The sequence below is a fragment of the Anabrus simplex genome, chromosome 5 (genome assembly GCF_040414725.1).
Source record: "Anabrus simplex isolate iqAnaSimp1 chromosome 5, ASM4041472v1, whole genome shotgun sequence".
NCBI lineage: Eukaryota > Metazoa > Arthropoda > Insecta > Orthoptera > Tettigoniidae > Anabrus > Anabrus simplex.
The window spans coordinates 139971192-139992120 of NC_090269.1; the positions used below are offsets into that span (position 1 = coordinate 139971192).

General features: G+C 41.3%; 1 protein-coding gene across 1 annotated transcript in view; it reads right to left on the reverse strand.

The window, feature by feature from the left end:
- Positions 1-3052, reverse strand: part of LOC136874405 (ankyrin-1) — a 55588-nt gene extending 52536 nt beyond the window's left edge. Inside the window, exon 1 of the mRNA XM_067148038.2 lies at positions 2895-3052. Within this exon, the coding sequence (XP_067004139.2) occupies positions 2895-3052 (158 nt within the window). The remainder of the gene's footprint in view (positions 1-2894) is intronic.
- Between the last annotated feature and the right edge of the window lie 17877 nt (positions 3053-20929).

A 20929-nucleotide genomic window follows, 5' to 3' on the forward strand; every position in this document is an offset into this window, starting at 1 on the left:
AATTTCAACCTCCTATCTTTGTTGCATAAGAAATTACAGTTTTTTGCGCTTCCTGAAAATTTTTTGTATGTCTGCACATAACAGGTTTTGCAACTGGACGACTCATATTTGGTTATATTTTCAGCACTTTTGTTTAAATTAGGCATCACTTTTACCAAGGTACTTATTATCTGCGTCGAGTTTCAAACAAAGGATTTCAAAATACAGTACCGGTACTGTAGTAGACATATTTTTCTTTCTTTCTCTCTTTTCCCGAAACAGATAGGTAAGTAGGAGATAGAAGACTTGATGCTGTACGAATGTATGCCGACTGATACTAAAAAGCATGCTAATACAGTGACTCACATAGTTATTTGGACACATTAGTAATTATAGTCTTTGCTACACACTGTCCCTATATTTCAGAGAAAATATTGTACACGCAAACTAGTTTCTGACAGAACCCAGTTTGACAGATTCAACACGGTGTTGAAATGTGTACTTTTAGTTAACAAGAGAGAACCAGTGACCCTGGAACCTCAGAACGCAGTTAATGTGCTTCAACAAAATTATTCGGACACAAGTCAGTTGCCATGCTGAGGTCGTGTACAGAAGAGCCATGGACAGTATGAACATAAACATTCAGTGAGTTAGAGTACTGTGTACAACTTAAGAGAAAATGGGCCGCAGAGGAAGAGAGAGCACAATCGAACAGCGGCAGCTAGTAATTTTTCCACCACGCCAAAGGTAAAAGTTGTCGTCAAATTGCTGATATGTTACAAATGAAGAAAAGTACAGTCTCTGATATTATCACAAGATTCCGGGAAGAAGATAGGATTGAACATCTACCGCATACGGGACGTCCGAGAAATTTCTCTGTGAGAGAAGAGAGTTATATAACCAGAAAGACAAAAAAGGAACTCAAGTCAAATGCTCCAAAACTCGTTACGCAGATTGCCGCAGACACCAGAAAGAAAGTGCATCCCTAAACAATACGGAGAGTGCACAGAAGAGGTAACTTTCACGGTCATATTGCAAGAAGGATGCCCTTCATAAATCAAATAAATCGAAGAAAGAGAATGCTATTTGTCAAAGAGCATGTTAGAGAGGACAATGAGTGGTGGAATGACGTTATGTTTGCTGATGAGAGTAGATTTAACATATTTCAGTCTTATGAGAGGATAACAGTTTGGCGGCGTCCTAATAGTCAGCTTTAAGAGAAAAATCTGAAAGCAACTGTGAAGGATGGCGGTGGGCTTGTAATAGTGTCGAGCTGCATGTCGACGAATGGAGTTGGTGAACTGGTTTTTATTGAGGACAAAATTGATCACTTTCAATACCTTAGAATACAGAGGAACAATATGAAAAAGAGTGCCGAAAAGATGGGGATTGGTGAACATTTTAAATGACCTGGAATGTAAGGATGTGGTTATTGTTTAATTGCCCAGAGGTGCTTCATCCTCCCCCTTAACCCTCCTTTAGTCGCTCACGGAGATTTCCTACGGGCTGATTACATTTTGCACGGTACTGAACTTCTCAGTTGAACTGTTGGTCTCTCCACCCCTATACCTTCCTCCTTGTCTATTTGGACTCATCCTGTCAACATTTCGGCGCGGTCGTGCATCCTGTGAGCGAGTGTGGGATCATTGATGTCCCAAGTGACATCACCTGGACGTTTCCTCCGTGTGCAAATAAGCAAAAAAACCTTATATTTTAGTGCATATTATTTATTTTCTAGGTCGATGACTTTGTTGTTCTGTTCTTCTAAACGTATTTTAGAAAAATATTTCATATTTCATATGATGTGATCGTCGTAGGTTAATATCATAAGACCATTCGTCACAGTTAAGGTCTACAATATTCTGATTTTAGATAAAACAAACTATGTAAGAATAACCTAATAATACTTGAAGGGTTTCTTTTTAATTATACCGAAGAATACTGCAAACGAACATGCTAAAACAACATCTCAAAGGACGAAAATTACGCGCATTTTTAGCCCCGGAGGTTACCTCCGTGCGCGACTAATAACGTACATACCGTAATAATTTTCGCGTGACTAAAGAAGGGTTAATCACCAGACTTGAATGTGACTGAGAACCTTAACAGCTGAAAAACCGACTTCAGGAAGAGTGGCAGAAGATATCTCCCGATTACACCCGAAAATTAGTGGAGAGCATGCCAAATCTACTCAGGGAGGTAATTAAAATGGAAGGAAAGTGTCCGAATAATTTTGTGCAATATTGATTTTGGTTTTATTTTGTTTTTTAATTATTATATTTTCATTGACAGTGGTAATTAGAAGAACGATGGACGTTCAGTTTTTATATTGCTTACAGAAACTTGAATTCAATTTATATCAGTGATTTATTATTACTGAAATCACTAATACAAAGGAAAATGTAATAAATCATGTCTGGCCGAATAATTATGCGAGTCACTGTACTTCATTGTTTTGGTCCTTCTCTAGGAGAACAGGGTTATGCTAATGCTACTGAATGAAAGGATAAAGTTTTAATGTAGGCCTACCTACAGCAGCTCTTGTCAGTTTGCATATGAAATGTGTGTGCTATATTATCGCTAATAACCTTTTGGCACGGTAGATGCCAAAGTCATATTTTACTTTTTTAAGTCATATTTAGCCAGTTTTGGGGGCATATTTCATACTCTTTTAGGTCATAAACTTCCGAACCCTAATAATAATAGTAATAAATAATAATAATAATAATAATAATAATAATAATAATAATAATAATAATAATAATAATAATAATAATAATAATAATAATAAATCACCTCGTCATGCAGAACTCCTGGCGGCTACGAATGTATTCTGCGTTTTCGCTAAGTAGAATCACTCCCTCCTTTTGACTTAAAAGATTTTGGACATATTGACGTACTGGAAGCACACTTACCTTCTTCCTTCTCTCAACAGGGCCACACCTAGAATCGGAGACAGAGAATTCTGGAATGACGCTAAACCAAACACCAAACTACAGCACAGCAGGCCAGCAGGAAAGTGAAGTCGGTCGGAACTCGGGACCAAAGAGGATTGCGCTTGTTCATGCGTCATAGCTTATCGCCCCGAGTTGCCAAACATATCGCACCAGAAAACCACCAAAATTGAATCATCCCCTCGGATATTCATATCAAAGAAATACAATTTTGATAGCAGATACTATTTCTAGCGGTAATATTTCTATAAATTCATTACTCATATCTCAGAGAACGCAATCTTATTATATCGTTCAAGGAGGGGAATTCCCCTGACCCCTGATCGTTTCTCAATGTTGCGCAATGGAATGGAAAGTTTCCTATCAGTTTCGCTCTCGTACGCAGTAGCGGTGATTTAGGGTGGTGCTAGGGGGGGGGGGGGGAAGCAGTGGCCACCCACTTTGTGGAGAAAACATGAGATGTTCATTTCGTTTTTGCAAATGAAACTGGGGATTACAGGAATTATTTAAAAAAAACCATTTGTGCAATCGATGTTGTCTTATCAGCTAATTCTTTCCTTTAGTTTCTTTAATTCTTAACAAAATTATTAGCGGAAATACGTAAAATATGTCGTTCGTCGTGGCTCACCGTTTTGTATAGCGTTACGTCAAGTAGCGGAGACTTTGCACGTGCTTTAGGACGGGTAATGCAGTGGCGTATCCTGGAATCTCCACTGAGGCATGCAACTAGTAACCATGCAGTTAACACAATGTATTAAGTAAATTTCAATTCTACTCACCCTAATTACATGTAGGTGAACTCGAGCCAAACAGTTTTACTGTAAGTTTCTGGATTGAACGTGCGTACACAATTCTTGTTTTCTGTTTTTAAATTTACGAGGGTCCGCCTCTGTGGTGTAGTAGTTAGTGTAATTAGCTGCCACCCCCGGAGGCCCGGGTTCGCTTCCCGGCTCTGCCACGAAATTTGAAAAGTGGTACGAGGGCTGGAACGGGGTCCACTCAGCCTCGGGAAGTCAACTGAGTAGAGGTGGGTTCGATTCCCACCTCAGCCATCCTCGAAGTGGTTTTCCGTGGTTTCCCACTTCTCCTCTAGGCAAATGCCGCGATGGTACCTAACTTCAGGCCACGGCCGCTTCCTTCCCTCTTCCTTGTCTATCCCTTCCAATCTTCCCATCCCCCGCAAGGTCCCTGTTCAGCATAGCAGGTGAGGCAGCCTGGGCGAGGTACTGGTCATCCTCCCCAGTTGTATCCCCCCACCCAGAGTCTGAAGCTCCAGGACACTGCCCTTGAGGCGGTAGAGGAGGGATCCCTCGCTGAGTCCGAGGGAAAAGCCAACCCTAGAGAGTAAGCACATTAAGAAGAAGAAGAAGAAGAAGAAATTTACGAGGGAAGGTAGAGGTCTCGCGGCTTTAACTATTTGCATCTTTTCATCAAACGAACGGCCAGTAAATGGCTTTTCAAACTGATTTACAATTATATCCGTTTTAGACTCATCCATCGTTAATACCACATGTGCGCAAAATATAATAAAACTCCGAAAACGACGAATAGCATAGGAACAGCACACACAGAATGAACTCACTAATCAGCAAAACACACAATGAATTAACTCACTAGTTTAGCCACAACTCAAGCACTGGAGGTAAGTCACCCCAGTGGCATTGGTCAGTTTCGTCACGTTGGGTTCTCGCTGGGGGGTAATCTGTGTGTCCCGTTCGCTGTAAACATGTCGACTTCTCCAAGTTGCTAACAGATGGCAGAGGGTAGCACGGGTATGGGGTGACAAATTCTGACCAAGTTTCAATTGCAGCGAAATCGTTCGGAGGGTTTCAGAACTACGTCTGCCACTGAATGCAATTTTAAGATTGAATGCCTTACGTCCGTAACTCCTACATTTGCTGTCTCTTTCTTCCGAGAGTGGAGTAGACGGCGAGACTACACCAGCACCACACGTAATCAAGCAACGGAACTAGTACAGTTGCGCGGACCTTTTGAACTTCTGAGAGATGAAATCGTTAATATTTGACCTGAAACAACCTAAAATCGTAAATCAGACAGTTCTTTGTGTTATCATAACGCATGCAATGAATGCCTTGCATTCAAGGAGAATACGCCCCTGGGGTAATGCAAACTTGTGTCCTCATCCCGAGGTGGTGCAGCTCTTTTCACGCACACCTCCAATGGATGTAAGCTGCATGTACCATTTAACCACATACCAGCCCTGCTACCATTCTTAAATTTCTGCCAGTACCAGGAATCGAACCAGGGTCCCCCAGGACGGCAGCTAATAAGACTAACCGTTACGCTGCGGAGGCGGACTTAGGAAGGGTAGCAGGGGTATATTTTTGTCAAGGTCATGGACACAGGTATGATTCACACGCTTGCTGCGCGCATTCGTCAATCTGGCAGTCTCTTTAGTGTATGTTCGTTTCTTAGTGTGTAGTCAAATATTAAATTATTGTTAATTGTACAATCACGCCGTACTTCTATTCAGTGATTTAGTTGGACCGGAACGGGCCGGAACGCCGTTCCGGAAAATACTTTGCCACTTTAGAATGACGTAACATTTTTACATTCAGTAAGAATATCTTATAATCTATACATAGCACTGAAACGTCATGGGTGTACAATGAGATCCACGCCGAAAAGAGAAACAGGCTGCTGGTTGCAAGATCAAGCGGACTTATTTTCATAAGCAGCGTTGGGCCCCCTGTGCATATATTTAACCCACAACCATATGTCAAGTCATGGCTACGAAAGGGGAAACGTTCAGCTGATGAAACGACTTGTCGGAAACATAAGGCCGCTGATTTTGACACCTAATAAGAGTCCATTTGGAAATTGCTGAATTAATAAGTTGAGTTCCTGTAAATATTTTGTTCCAACTACATCACTGCTTCTATTTAACTGTACAATACATGTGTAATATTATTCCTTTGGTGAAAGTTTTATTGTATAGTATTGCATGAAAAACCTAAAAAAAAAACTATTATTATCCCACATAAGTTGGTAAACTGTCTTTCTGATTAGCAGCTGAAATAATAATAATAATGATAATAATAATAATAATAATAATAATAATAATAATGGGGCCGATGACCTCGATGTTAGGCCCCTTTAACAACAAGCATCATCAGCATCATCAATAATAATAATAATAATAATAATAATAATAATAATAATAATAATAATAATAATAATAATAATAATAATAATAATAATAATAATAATCTGTCACTTATCTCTCACCCTGGTGGGCTCGCGGGTGCGATCTGTGCCACACATGCACACAAGGCAACTGCGCCCTTTTCTACGGACGGATGCTCTTCCTGACACCAACCCTAAGTGGAGGGATGTACTGTGGTTGGTAGTGTTGTGTGGACGAAGGTGAGAGTGTTGGGACAAACACCCACTCCCCGAATCAGAATAATTAATCAGACTGATTGACCCGGTCGGGAATCGAACCCGGCATTGACTGAAAGGAAGGCCTCGACGCTGAATCGGGCGATGATATTATTATTATTATTATTATTATTATTATTATTATTATTATTATTATTATTATTAATCGGGACCGAGCTCGGTAGCTGCAGTCGCTTTAGTGCGGCCAGTATCCGGTATTCAGTAGATAGTGGGTTCGAACACCATTGTCCGCAGCCCTGAAGATGGTTTCCCGTGGTTTCCGATCTTCACACCAGGCAAATGCTGGGGTTGTAAAGCCACGGCCGCTTCCTTCCTACTCCTAGCCCTTTCCTGTCCCATCGTTGCCATATGACCTATCTGTGTCGGTGCGACGTAAAGCAACTTGTGGATAAAAAATGAATATAATTATTAAAATTAATTGGTTACACGTTCAACTACAGTGACGGCAGTGCGTGCTGTAACTTAAGATAACAATTGTCTAACTGTTCCTTCAATGTACGTTGAGTTTTAAGCCCGAAGGCTGGTTTGATCCCCATAAGCTGCCATAGAAAGTCTAGACGTCACTGAAGAGGCATACTAGGGAAATGAGGTGTGAGGAAGTTTCCCGTTGCTTTCCTCACCGAGCCAGAAGTTGCTCAGTCTGCCAAGCCCACCGAAATGCACGCACATTTTCACACCATTCATAGCAGAGACTGGCTGTAAAGGAATGGTACTACTAGCATCAATAACACCTCAGTCACTTATATTGTCACAGCCGAGTAAAAAATCAGGCGCGCCAACTTCGGGTAGTTACTGGGGAGGGGGGGGGGGGGAGCATGATTAACATGAATACAGGCATGTCAAATGATGAACAACTATTAACGCAAACATTCATATACAGTAACAATATTCACAAACAAACAGAACAATAATAGAGCTCGTTTCACAACTAGAGTTTTAAATGAGTCTGTACGCAGTTTTCAAAAGACTAATATTTACAAGTAAACAAAAAAAAATAGAACTTGATTCATAAATACGGTATTTTGTTTTATGTACGAAGCTATCAAAAATAATCACAAGTAAAAAAAAAATAGAACTTGCTTCATAAATACATTTCCTTAATAAATATCCTATTATCGTACTGTATATTATGAATTTCATGATACGAAATGTGAAAAGCTCTACCCCCAGATGTGCCGCCTGAAGAGTCCCCGTTGGGAAATGTAGTTCTCTGAAGGAATGCCAACTTCGTAATTTAATTTCTCTATACAAAACTATCTACCACCTTCTCCAGATTTAGCGCCTTAGCAGCCTCCGAAGACTACCTAGGGGACTTAACATCTACTAGGAGGATAATTTTTTTTTTTGGAGGGGGGCGTGGGGGGGGGGGGCAATGGCACTCTATTTACGATTCCAGTTTGACTTCGCCCGGCTCATTGGATGGATGATTAGCGAATTATTTCTTGGCAACACGCCTGATGAATTTAGTTTGCCGTTGCAATGGGTTGAACGCGTGTCGATAGTTCTTAGGACAGCAGTGAATAACCGTGAATAGTGAAGTACTTTATGTAGGAAGTAAGTAGCCTTATTTCATCGCTATCGTATATTGACGAGCAGACAGCCAGATGGCGTCAACTTGAAATGTCTGCACACGGTAGCTGAGGCCATACGATTATTATTATTTAGCGCTATCATATGAAGACAAACATAGTTTGACCTACGCCTGACTTATTACCATCAACCAAGTTACGAGGCATGGGCGCCCGCAAGGGGGGGCAAGGGGGGGGGGCACTTGCCCCCTCCTGGAATTCTAAAGATGTTGATGTTCAATTGTTTAATATCATACCAGATTATTTCATAAACTGAAATTACTGACAGTCATCTAGCATATGTTATAACTGGAAGTTTCTGTAAACAATTTAATGTTGCTGACGTTATATTGGTTTTTATATTCAAGAAAATTGTTAATGTGCCCCCCCCCCTGGAAAAGATCCTGCGGGCGCCCATGTTATGAGGTGCAGAAAGTTTGATAAACAGTTATATCCAAAGAACAAACCGCTGCGGAGGAGTGACTGCATTATCGGCGAGTTTTGTTTGACATTCTGCAATGGCGGCTGATGGTCTGGAGGGGGGGGGGGAGTTGAATATCCTTTGTACCTGAGGACCTGTTTATAGAGATAGCTGATCTTGCACATTTACCGAGCTCGATAGCCGCAGTCGCTTAAGTGCGGCCAGTATCCAGTATTCGGGAGATAGTAGGTTCGAACCCCACTGTCGGCAGCCTTGAAAATGGTTTTCCGTGGTTTCCCATTTTCACACCAGGCACATGCTGGGGCTGTACCTTAATTAAGGCCACGGCCGCTTCATTCCCAGTCCTAGCCCTTCCCTGTCCCATTGTCGCCATAAGACCTATCTGTGTCGGTGCGATGTAAAGCAACTATTTAGCGATCTTGCACATTTTCTTTAGCAGCGAAAGTGTTTGGGTCCACAGCTCTGTATTCTGGAGACAGAGGAGCAAGTCCCCAACGTCAGGTGTCCTCAGAATGATTTTCCGTTGCTTTTCATTCTCCTGCACTTAGGCGAATATCGGGAGAGGTCCTTTGTAGGCGTTTCACCATCCCACATACCAACTTGTCTGAGAGAGGGCCCACACTGTCTGCGTGCAGAATGAAAGCTTTTACCCACCCGCCAGGAGGAATGGGCGTACTGGGGATGTGAGGGGTTCTGTCAACCTGTCCGCTCTCTCTCGAACTATTTTTGAGGCAATAATATGGCGTGTCGCCTCCGAAGAGGCCTGGTGCAGGTCTTCCGACTTGATTCCCTATTGGCGACCTGCGCGTCTATGAGGATCTAATGCTGAAGACGGCACAAATACACAGCCCCCGAGGCGCGTGATAGCTTACCAGTTCGTTCTCTCTCTCTCCGGCACAACCGCAACTCCACTCCGCAGTGCGCCACGCGAGCTAGCAAGCTGCAAGGGTTGTCCAATAGCTGCGTTGTCAGGTTACGTGAACGAATTGGATCCACGAAATATCACTGTAATATTTATCCCAAATGGAAGATAATAATTGCTTTTACTCGAATAAAGTATAAAATCTGCGGTAAATTAAGACATACTACGAAATATTTTACTGGTAGAGAATAGTATGGATACATACTTTACTACCTTACAAGGATTTCTTCTGCTACGTCGCAGCGCTTCCGTATGTGTTTTGTTTGTCGAACACTTTCGTGTGTGATGTCTTTGCTCACTGAAGTTGTTTGAATTAATTAGGTGTCGTTTTCTTCATTCTGCTCATTCGTTCTGTGCCATAACTCATTCATTAAGTGATATATTTATTGGTCCAGTTATTTTGCTATTTGAACTGCCCGCCCTAGTAATATATGGACAAATATAATGAGAATTCACAGACATAGCACTCCCATTCGTCGGTGCTAGCCCTGGACCTCAAGAAAGGAACAAAAGACGGCACGAGCAGCGGAATGAAACACAAGGGAGTTCTGTCTAAAGCCCGTAAGTACGTATACATATTTCTCTAGTAACGACGGTATTTCTTAATTTACCGCAGATTTTACACTTTATTTGAGTAAAAGCAATTATTATCTTCCAGTTGGGACAAATCTTATCGTGGATCCAATTCGTTCACATAACCGCGTTGTTACACGAACTTTGTGTCGAGATTTCGACACCTTCCAGTTGAAAATAACAGCTATTTGTTTATACATCGCTATTTTATGACCTCTTTATCCTCATTGTCGATTTCAATATGACCGTATGGATATTTCCCTTTTCAGAATGGTTGCTGAAATGAGTGTGCCATGTAATGGTGATGGTGATGGTGGTGGTGGTGGTGGTGGTGGTGGTGGTGGTGATTATTGTTCAAGAGGAAGTCCAACTGGGCAACCATCCTCTACGTATATAATAACCAGAGAGAAAAATGGAAGGGGTCCGACAATTCGAAAACTGAAATTATCGGCCAAAGAAAGGCAAGGGCCACGAAGGGCGTGAAAATGAAGGACTCCCTAGGCCTTGAGTGTTCTAATAATGTCGGAGTCGGAAAAGAACAAGAGGGTTGACCAACGGAGGTCGGATATAATGGATGAAAGTGAGGAGCCTGGCACAGGTAAATTGGAAGCAATGCCAGGACTCAGCTAAGGGCCCCGTGATTAACAACCCACGCTCCCAAGTTTAGAGCCCCTGGGGCGCCTTTCAGTCGCCCCTTACGAAAGGCAGGGGATATTATAGCCAGCTGCTCTGTTCTGTGACCTGGTAAGACGACCGTTCTGCCACAGTCTAATACGAGATAGCTCCTCACTTCACCTCACGAGGCCCGTACCAAAGCGTATTACAGGACTGAAATCATTGGACGAGTCGAGAATCGAAGTCGCGCCCTACTCTCTACACCAGGCCCTATTGGAAGTTCGAAAATAGATTGCTATAACTGCACGTCATGTGGTGCACTCATTTCAGCAGCTACAGTATTCTGAGTGTGGTTTTCTCCCACTCACTCCTGCCAATAAATAAACACTCGCTATGAATAGGGGCAAGGATCCTACCAGATAGAAGGCGATGGTACAAACCCAACAATGAGCTCTACCAGCATCAAGAAAACCTCATAGTCTAGTCTTACTTCATAACCGACTCTAGCGACTAAAGCAAGTCCCTACTCCTACACGATAGTGTAATAAAATGAGGTTAGTTTTTGTTACTGGTTTGGGTCTCACTATTTACTTATACGGTATTCAGTCACGCCGAGGTGCCGGAATATTCAATCGCGAAAGTTTTTCTTCGTGCCAATATATCTGCGGAACGTGGAAGTTCTAATGGGTTTACTTGTTTAAAAGAAAGGATGATGATGATGATGATGATGATGATGATGATGACGATGATACACGAGCAACAGGTGAACCAAATATTTGAGTGAACTGATCGCTCCAGTGATTTTATTATGACATTGTGACTTGTTTTGTTCGTAGTACCCGTCAGAAGAGGAGCTCTCAGCAAGTAGCAGCGATTGGAAGTTAGAAATGGGGGGGGGGGGCACAAAAATTTATAGACAACAAAAAGTACCCGGGTTTGAGGGCTATAGCAGTTGGGGAGGGGGGGGGGAGGACATAAAAATTAATTTCAAAAAAGCTACAAAATTGTAAGTTTTTAAATGCTGTCTGAGCAAATTTTTACAGCGAAGTAAAGGTTGAGTCTAGAAAATTTAGTGCGGTAATAATAGTACTACACAATAAAACTTTCACCAAAGGGACAATAATTACACATGCATTACAATTAAATAGAAGTTCGAGGTGATTTTACATTTAAAATGTCTTTTAGTACTTGACTACACGGTAAGAAAGTAACAGGCACTAGATACAACTACACAGACACAGTAAAAATAAATGGCGTATGGCTTTTATTGCCGGGAGTGTCCGAGGACATGTTCGGCTCGCCAGATGCAGGTCTTTTGATTTGACCCCCGTAGGCGACCTGCACGTCGTTTTGAGGATGAAATGATGATGAAGACGACGCATACACCCAGCGAAATTAACCAATGATGGTTAAAATTCCAGACCCTAGCGGACCCGGGACCCCTGTGACCAAAGCTAACCATTTAGCTATGGAGCCGGACACACACACACAGTGACCGAGTGAGACTGACGAATGCGCGCGGTAAGAGGGTGGATCATGTCTCAGCAAGAATATACCCCTGCTACCCTTCCTCACAGCACATACTACACGCTACTGCGTTGTTATTAGCCGCAACGAACGACTTTTTTTCGTATTTCCGCTAAGTATTTTTCCTAATAATTAAATAAATTAAAAGAACGGAAATTCCTGAGAAGAGTAATAGGGGCAAGGATCCTACCAGATGGAAGGCGATGATACAAACCTAACAATGAGCTCTACCAGCATCAAGAAAACCTCATAGATGCCATCAGAAGAAAACGTCTGATTTTGTATGGACACCTATACAGAATGGATCCTAATAGATTATCCCATAGGATCTTCAAGGTTGCTAACAAAGGCAAAGCTGCTGGATTCCCCTGGACCAAACAAGTGGACAAAGATCTTGCAGAGCTTAATATTAATCAAGCCGCCATTACTGACAGAAATGCATACCGTTTAATGGTCAAAACTAAACCTTTCCTAACATCCCTTACATCAGCTAGCCACAAAGGAGCCGGGAATTGGTCAGAGGAGCGCAGGAAAGAATTCAGAAATAAAATGAAGGAATACTGGGCCAACAGGAAGGCTCAAGAGGCCACTAAGAACACAATCCAGTACGCTAAAAGGGGCAAACGACGACAAAAACCCAGCTAGACAAGCACCGTGGTCCACAGATGGCCTAAACGCAAAGAAAAAAAAATGAAAGAAAGGAATTATCTGTAAAAACAAGAATTGTACAAATTGCTTTTTTTTTTTGTAACTTCTTGTTTCAAGCAATTTTTAGAAAGTCTTAAGTTCTTCAGTCAGTCGAAACTAAAAAAAGGCAGGTGGCTAAAATGGAATAAAAATTTATTTTTTCTCCTCGAAGTAGGGGGTGATCCCCCCTCGACGCTCCCCCCCCCCCATTTTGCCGTTATTGCTCTCAGCAACTGCGGACCCGTGGTAGAATCTGGTATCGAATGCTTACTGAATTACAGAACAGAATCTCCGTTTGCTTTTATCACACCTTGCAGGAGTACGGATCCAATCAAACAGGCAGCGAAGGGAGTGTGTTTCCTTTTGATTTTCCCGCACGCTGTGCTTACAGTCGTGACCTTCAAGTAAAATCACCCTAATTTGTCTGACTTGAAATTTCATGAGACTTTCGAAAGGTGCATAATAAATATTCTTCGACAGAGAAGTGCGTCATTAGTGCGTCATGGAAGAAGGAATTGTGATTCGTAATTTGTGTTTTATATGAGCACCCAACACCTTCTATGAGTATTGATCAAAATATATCATTCATACAGTTTCATTATGTACAGTTATGCATTTCAGCGTTCAGTCAGCAAGCATCAGTGAATTAATTAAAGAACTAGTCCGTGCCCTCGTTTAGTTCCACGTTTCCTGTTTTTACATTATTAAAAAATCAACCCAGGTGCCCCTCTACCTCTCGTAAACTCCATTGCCGAGTCCATTCTGCTTCTAGAGAGCGTATTCTCCTCCATTAGTCTCACACGACCCCAGCGTCGCAGCCAATTCATGCCTACGGTTTCAGCCTTCGAGTTTATTCCTAACTTATCCCCTGTGAGTGGAGGCCGTACAGTAACACCCAATGGTAGCCCTTGCTTGTCGTAAGAGGCTTCTAAAAGGGGCCTCAGCGGCTCTTAACTTGGAAGCGTGGGTTGGCGATCACGGAACCCTTAGCTGAGTCCTGGCATTGCTTATACTAGGCTCCTCACTTTCATCTGTCCTATCCGTCCTCCTTTCGTTAACTCTTGTCCTTTTCCGGCCCCGACGCTTTTAGATTCCGAGACTTAGGGAGTCTTTCATTTTCACGCCCTTCATGGCCCTTTTCTTTCTTTGACCGATACCTTCATTCTTCGAAGTGTCGGATCTCATCCATTTTTCCTCTCTGATTAGTGTTATATAGAGCATGGTTATCATGTTGTACTTCCTCTTAAAACAATAATCACCACCACCAATTATTCCTAATTTACATTGACCTCTGAATCACTCCTGCCATTGTTCCACCTGTTTCTACTCGCTACCTTCACGTCTCTTACTTCTACTTCTAAGGAATAAGGTATCCTCCGTTCTTCAGTCCGTATAACGACAGTAGCGGCGCTTGGGTATCAGAAGTGGGGGTGGGGCAATAATGTACAGACAAGAAGAAGTGCCCGGGATTTTGGGATAATAGCTTTTTGAGATTTTGATTCAATACTATGCAATGAAACTTTCACCAAAGGAACAATATTACGCACGTATTACAATTAAATAGAAGTACGGTGTGAATCTATAATTAAAAATAATTTATAGTCGCGACAAACGACAATTTGTGCACAACCCGCTAGCAATTTTGTTAATAATTAAATAAAATAAAGAATTAGCTGATAAGATAACAGTGGTTATAAAAATTGCTTTCTTTAATCATTCCTATAATTCCTAGTTTGAGGCGGCTAAAATGGAATACAAACGTGATAATTTCTCCACAAAGTACGAGGTCGGTCTGACAACAGTGTTACAGAATACTGTTGCTGGCATGTGGGCTCACTGCATTAGCTTTGCTGCACTGTGGGTCAGTTTCGGTTAGTGTTCTACAATCCTGGGAGAATACTCATCCTAAATACTTGAAGTTTTCCAGCTGACATCACTTTAGTCATGGAAATGCTAATTTTGATCCACACGAGGTGTTTTAGGAGACAGTAAATCTACCGATACGAGGTCATGCAAATACTGAGCATGGCTACTCAGCCCGGTATTATGTTCACACCTCATTTGGCACCCACCATACGTACAGCTTCATCCTAAACATTCTATGGCGAGTGCCCTCCACCTGTACTCAATATTAACCTGTAGCTTATGAGCCCACCTAGCTTTCACTCCCTCACAATCGAAAGACAGGCTGACCTAACTTCATCTTTACAAACTGAAAACTATTCCTTCTGATTTAATAAGTTTACCATTTCCTGAGTGGCCTATAGAAAACTGCAAAAGAAAAGATAATTTCATAATTTCATTAAAACTACAAAAAGCACTAGGAAAGTTTTGCAATACGCATAAACGGTTGGCTGGACACCCCTATTATGGTGAGGGATGAAAAGAGGGGTGAAAACCGGTCTAGAAGACAGCAAGCCGCGACCTTCACACCAGCTGATACCAAGCAGTGGGACTGAAAGCAGTGTGGTCTAAAGGTGAATATCGCGCAATTATCCGCTACAATTTTGCTCGTGGATTAACTGGTGACCAGTGCCTGAAGGAAATGACTCCTGTACTGGGGAAAGGCTGTCCACATCGGACAACAATTTTCCGCTGGTACAAAGAGTTCCAGAGGGGAAATTTTGGGGTTGAAGACGATCCTCGTTCTGGGCGACCGTCTGAATCAGTGACTGAGGAAAACATTGAAGCTGTGAGGAAAATGTTGCAGCAAGAAAGGCGGTTGACATATTGGCAAGTAGAAGAGATCCTCCACATCCCTGCACCAGCTAATCATTCAATTCTACACGACCATCTCCATGTTAGAAAGGTTTGTTCCCATTGGGTGTCCCATTCACTTTTAGAGGAGCAAAGGGCAGATCGAGTGAAATGGTGCCGAAAATGCTAAAACAGTTTGAATATGGGACTTCGCGTAACGTCAATAGCATCGTTACAGGTGACGAAACTTAGCTTTATTATTACGATGCCCCAACAAAATCCCACAACAAGGTGTGGCTGTTTGAAGATGAGGGTACTCCTGTGACTGTGCGAAAGTCAAGGTCAGTGAAGAAAAGGATGATTGCAGTATTCTTCAATAAACAGGGCATCCTGACTCGGGTTGCGCTAGAAACACAGAGGACAGTTACTGCGAAGTGGTACAGTGAGACTTGTCTGCCTCAGGTCAACCAGTCTCTCAAGCAGCTCCGTCCAAGTTCACGGCTCAACACTTGGCTCTTGTATCACGACAATGCTCCAGCATATCGTGCTAATATAACAGTGGATTTTCTTGCCAGATCAGGGTTCACTGTGCTTGATCACTCTCCATACAGTCCTGATCTTGCCCGATGTCACTTCGCACTCTTCCCAGAAGTGAAGATGAAGCTGAAAGGGCGGCGTTTTGCATCCGACGAGGAGCTTCTGGCAGCAAGGGATCAAGCGTGTGAAAATGTAACCGAAGAAAAGTGGCAGAATTGGTTCAGTGACTGGTTTCGACGAATGGAGAAGTGTATTGAGTGTGGTGGAAATTATTTTGAAAAAGTCTAAAGCGTTCACTCACATTGCAGAACTTTCCTAGTGCCCTTTGTACAAAAGTTACGAGGTATTTCAACCATGCGTGACTTTTGTGCATTTTCAAACCGTGGCAGCCAGATTAGGAAGATGAGATTGTAGAGGTCGATCAACAGCTCTTGTTTTTCTTTTGAGACTTCTGATACGTATACACAACGTGTTTGTCTCAGTTTGATTAATTTATCGCTACTTGTTTTTGTACCGGCTGGTACGCCTATACGCCGCACATTTGAATTTTGCGCCGTTAAGTACTCCTCTACAGGAGAAACTCTGAACTTTAACAACTGTATCAACTTATAAGTTTTCTCAGAAGATGTCACAACTGTAAATTTTGTGATTAGGAAGTTGTCAGTACTGTGTGGAGTCAACTTGTTTTGTTTTCTAATGATCAAGAAGTGTGGACTTTCTCTGATAGATGTCTACAAAAAACTATGACTATGCACCCTGGTGCGAAGTGGAAGAACTTTATTTGAAGAAATTTTGTATTCATAAGTTTTCCTATAACTAAATTTCGTTTTTTCATTTGTGGGTTGGCAATATGAATCTTTTCTTTCCGCCAGTTTTGAACTTAGCCAATCGAGAATTTCTGTAATTAACTTTTGACCAATCGTGTCCTTCTTCTTCAATTTTGATGTGTAACTTTTAGCTAGCCAATACAAACCTGTGGGTGTGGCTGTTTTATTCATGAAAGGTCTCGAATCTTCCCCGAGAGTATAAAAACTGCTGATTTTCTTGTCTCTAGGCCACTCGAACAACATCTAGCCTAGTGTATGGAAGTGTAGCAGGAGGCGGGAAGCGCCTCTTTCATCCGGCAGCAGCTCTTCTACAAGGTAATGGCCACTTAACATCTTTATTTCTCGCTAGCTCAGCAGTCTAAACCGCGGGGAAGATCCGAAACCTTTACTATGTAACCTATCTTGAAACATGTAATTTGCCGTCGCTTTTGTAAAACTTCACATATCTTTAACTGTAAAACGGGGATAGAGAGTGCTTTACCCTCTTGAGCTCCCCTTCAGTTTTGGTTTGGGGTGACTACGTTTTGTAACTGTTTCTTCCCTTTCGTAATGTTTTTAAAGTTTTCTCATACTATTCATCTCCATAGTTTGGGATTAGCCCCTGTTTCTTCGGCCTAGTGCCCCTTAGGTTTTAAAAGATTTCATGTAGGAGTGCAAACAACGCCTCCATTCATCTTGGTATTTTGGGCCATTTACTTAATCTGTTCTTTTTCACTGAGGCCCAGTAGGTTGGGTACGAGATACCCCCGTTTCATTTGATGTAAACGGTGCCTTGATGGCAATTTAGTGTAATAGTCTGGTATTGCCTTTAATAGGCTTGAAAAATTGAGAGCGGGTCAGCTCTTTCTTGTGTTTGAAAAGTGTCTCTGGGAGGCTTGAAGTTAAAAGTTGGGAGCAAGTGCTCCTTGAATGAAGGGGTTTTCTGCCCTTTGAACAAATGAGTGTACCTTCTTAAAGTTGGGCTAGTTGCTCAAGGATTGTGTAGTTGGGGCTCGAAGCCCAGAACTTGTAAAGACCCCGAAACTCGCGCTTTCGTTTGTAAAATTATACCTTGTACCTGATTAGTGGATAGTGGTTGAGTTGTTGTTATTTGTTGAAATTCTATGTGAAATTTGTTAAGTTTTTCTATTTGTGAAAATATAACCTTTATTGAAATGTTAATTAATATCTCAGCTTTGTAGCTAGACCCATTCCAGCCCGCACCTTCTTTCACCTTTGCCTTCCACGGGAAACTCCGTAACAGTTTTAATCAAAGGAGATTTGTAACACTATTAACTTCCTTTTTGCAGGAACATTTCAAAACAAGGAAATATGATGATGGACCGTTACGTTGTAAGGTAACGTGGCTCTACACAGAAGGACGAAATGAAATAATAATAATAATAATAATAATAATAATAATAATAATAATAATAATAATAATAATAATTGTGTGATGTTTGGGACATCACTGAATGTTTTTAATTATTGAACTATATATTTAATTGATAAGATGTATATATTTAATCACTGATAGGTCATTTTTAAATTAATATGTATGTATATATAGGGTTTTTATCATCCATTTCAATCATCATTTCATTTCTTTGTATCGCGGCTATAACGTATTCTGAACGAACAAATTATTCGGTAAAGTATTTCAACATCATGCATATTTATAACTTGCAGTAAATTTTCCAATAGCCGTTGTGAGGTGACCAGAGTCAGCAGGCTAATTTCAGCCCAATTCCAGGAAAAATACGTCATCTAGGTTACGAGAGACCTTACCCTCTCTACCTCATGAAGAGACAGTTGATACATTATTAACACCCACTTTTCAAACTCCGCTTCGGGACGCTTTATTTCAGCGGGAAAGTTCAGCCTATGTGAATGAACGTAATGAAGCAACGTGATGGATTCACAGAAATACATTGGAGAAGGGATGAGACCTCGAATCTTACTGGACCATGTGATATGGCTGATGGAAGGAGACTTTTGAACCGATATATACCACCGACAGGAGCTGGAGAGGACATTCGGACTTTCGGACATTCTGATTCTCACTCTTGGAAGATACTCTTACTACGATTCTACGTCTACACATCGGAGAAGATTTTAACTTAGTTCACTTCGCATCTGAGCATATTCTACTCAAAAGTTACTCTCATTGGGACTTGTTATCTCAATGACGAGAAGTAGTCAACGGGAGACCGGCTTTGACTAGTATAGGGCAGGAGAGCTTTTATTATGAATTTAGCTACGCTACTGTTCCGTAATACGGAAGAATACGAATGTATTCTCTCCATGAACATAACCCATGGTGGTTTTGCACTTAAAATTAGGACTCATTACGACTTTATGTAAGGAGTACAGTAGGAAGTGTTAAGGACAGGAAATGTAGAAGTAGGACTGGAATCCAACAAGAGAGAAGGCAGCCGGTACGAGATCCACATATCATCAGCTTCAAGACAACAGAGTCTACATATGGTGAGCTTATGGCGTAAGTTACTGCAAGTCTTCGCGCAACAGTTCATTTTTAAAATTAATTTCATTCAATTTTTCTTTTGCTTCCGTGAGTTCAGATGTCGTTAAAACGCCGTTACGTCACGTTTTTCATCTTAATAAATAGCTGTTTTAATTTGTATTTTATGAAATGATTATTAATGATCCTTAAATTCCAAATTAGTGTACTTAATGATTTGTGTTCCGTTCATCTCACCCCTGGGAGTTTTTTGAGTCTCATTACGCATTATTATTATTATTATTAATTATCTACTTTTGTTTTCAAGCCATAAGCTTGAAGACTGGCGCCCTTGGGATACTGTTTCTGGAGAAACAATGACATATCATTTATTTATTTTAATATTAAAGTGACCCGCAACGTTATAAATTTGTCACACATCTGTGGGCCAAGTGGGTACGTCACAATTGTACAGGGAGGTACACCCCAATGCCGCGCATTTAAATTCAGCGCCTAAACAAACTCTTCTAGTGGCAAAACAGTGAAACTGAAACTACACCAACTTAGAACTTTACTCAGAAGATGTCACCACACGAATATGTTGTAATTTTGGTATTTTGCAGTTTCCTAACCTGAGTGAATTTCTACTTGTTTTGTTTGACATTCATCAAGAAGTATGGACATTTCTCCACAGATGACACTACCAAGAAACTATGATAATGCACCCTGGTGCAAAGTTCAAGAACTTATAATTTAAAGAAGTTTTGTATTTCTAAGTTTTTGTAACTGATTGATGCTCATTTATTTTTGGGTTGGCAATATTCCCTTTTACTTCCGCCAATTTTGAATCTAGCCAATCAAATATTTATGTAATTAATTTTCAACCTATCACAGGCTTCTTCTTCGATTCTGAGTGTAACTTTGAAATGGACCATTAAAATTGAGAGGGCGTGGGTGGTTTAGTCGTGAAAGATATCGAACCTTCCCTTAGGGTTTATAAACTGCGGCTTTTCACGTATCTTGGCCAATTGATCGTTATCTTAATCTTACTGAGTGCGTGTGTCAAAGCGGGAGGCGGGTGGCCTCTTTTGTCAGCTGCTAGAACTTCTACAAGGTAATGGCCACATAACTTTTCTTTCTTGCTACCTCCGCAGTTTAAACCGAGGGAAAGGTCCGAATCTTTAACTACGTAACCAACTTTTCTAAAATGTAAATCTTCTTTCGGCTAATGTAAAAACTTCGTAAACTCTTTAACTGTAAAGCGGGGATAGAGAGTGAATTACCCTCTCGAGCTCCCCTTCATCTTGGTTTGAGGTGACTACGTTTTTATAACTGGTTTTCATTCTGTAATGTGGTAAAGTAAATTCTATACGAGTCACCTCAGTAGTTTGGGAATAGCCCCTGTTTCATCGGCCTAGAGCCCCTTAGGTTGTTTTAGTGTTCATATCTAGGAGTGCAAGCATATGCCTCCATTCAGTTTGTGTTTCGGGCCATTTACTTAACCTGTTCTTTTTCGCAAAGGCCTTGTAGGTTGGGTACTAGATACCCCTGTATAACATTACCTTTCAATTTGTAAGTTGTGTCTTGATAGGCGAGTGATTGTAATTCTCTGATTTTGCCTTGAATAGGCTAGAAGAAACTGAGAGCCTGTTAGCTCTTTTCCAAAATTTTGTAACTGTAAACAGTGCCTCTGGAAGGCTGGATATTCAGATTTTGGAGAGCAAAGTGCTATTGAATT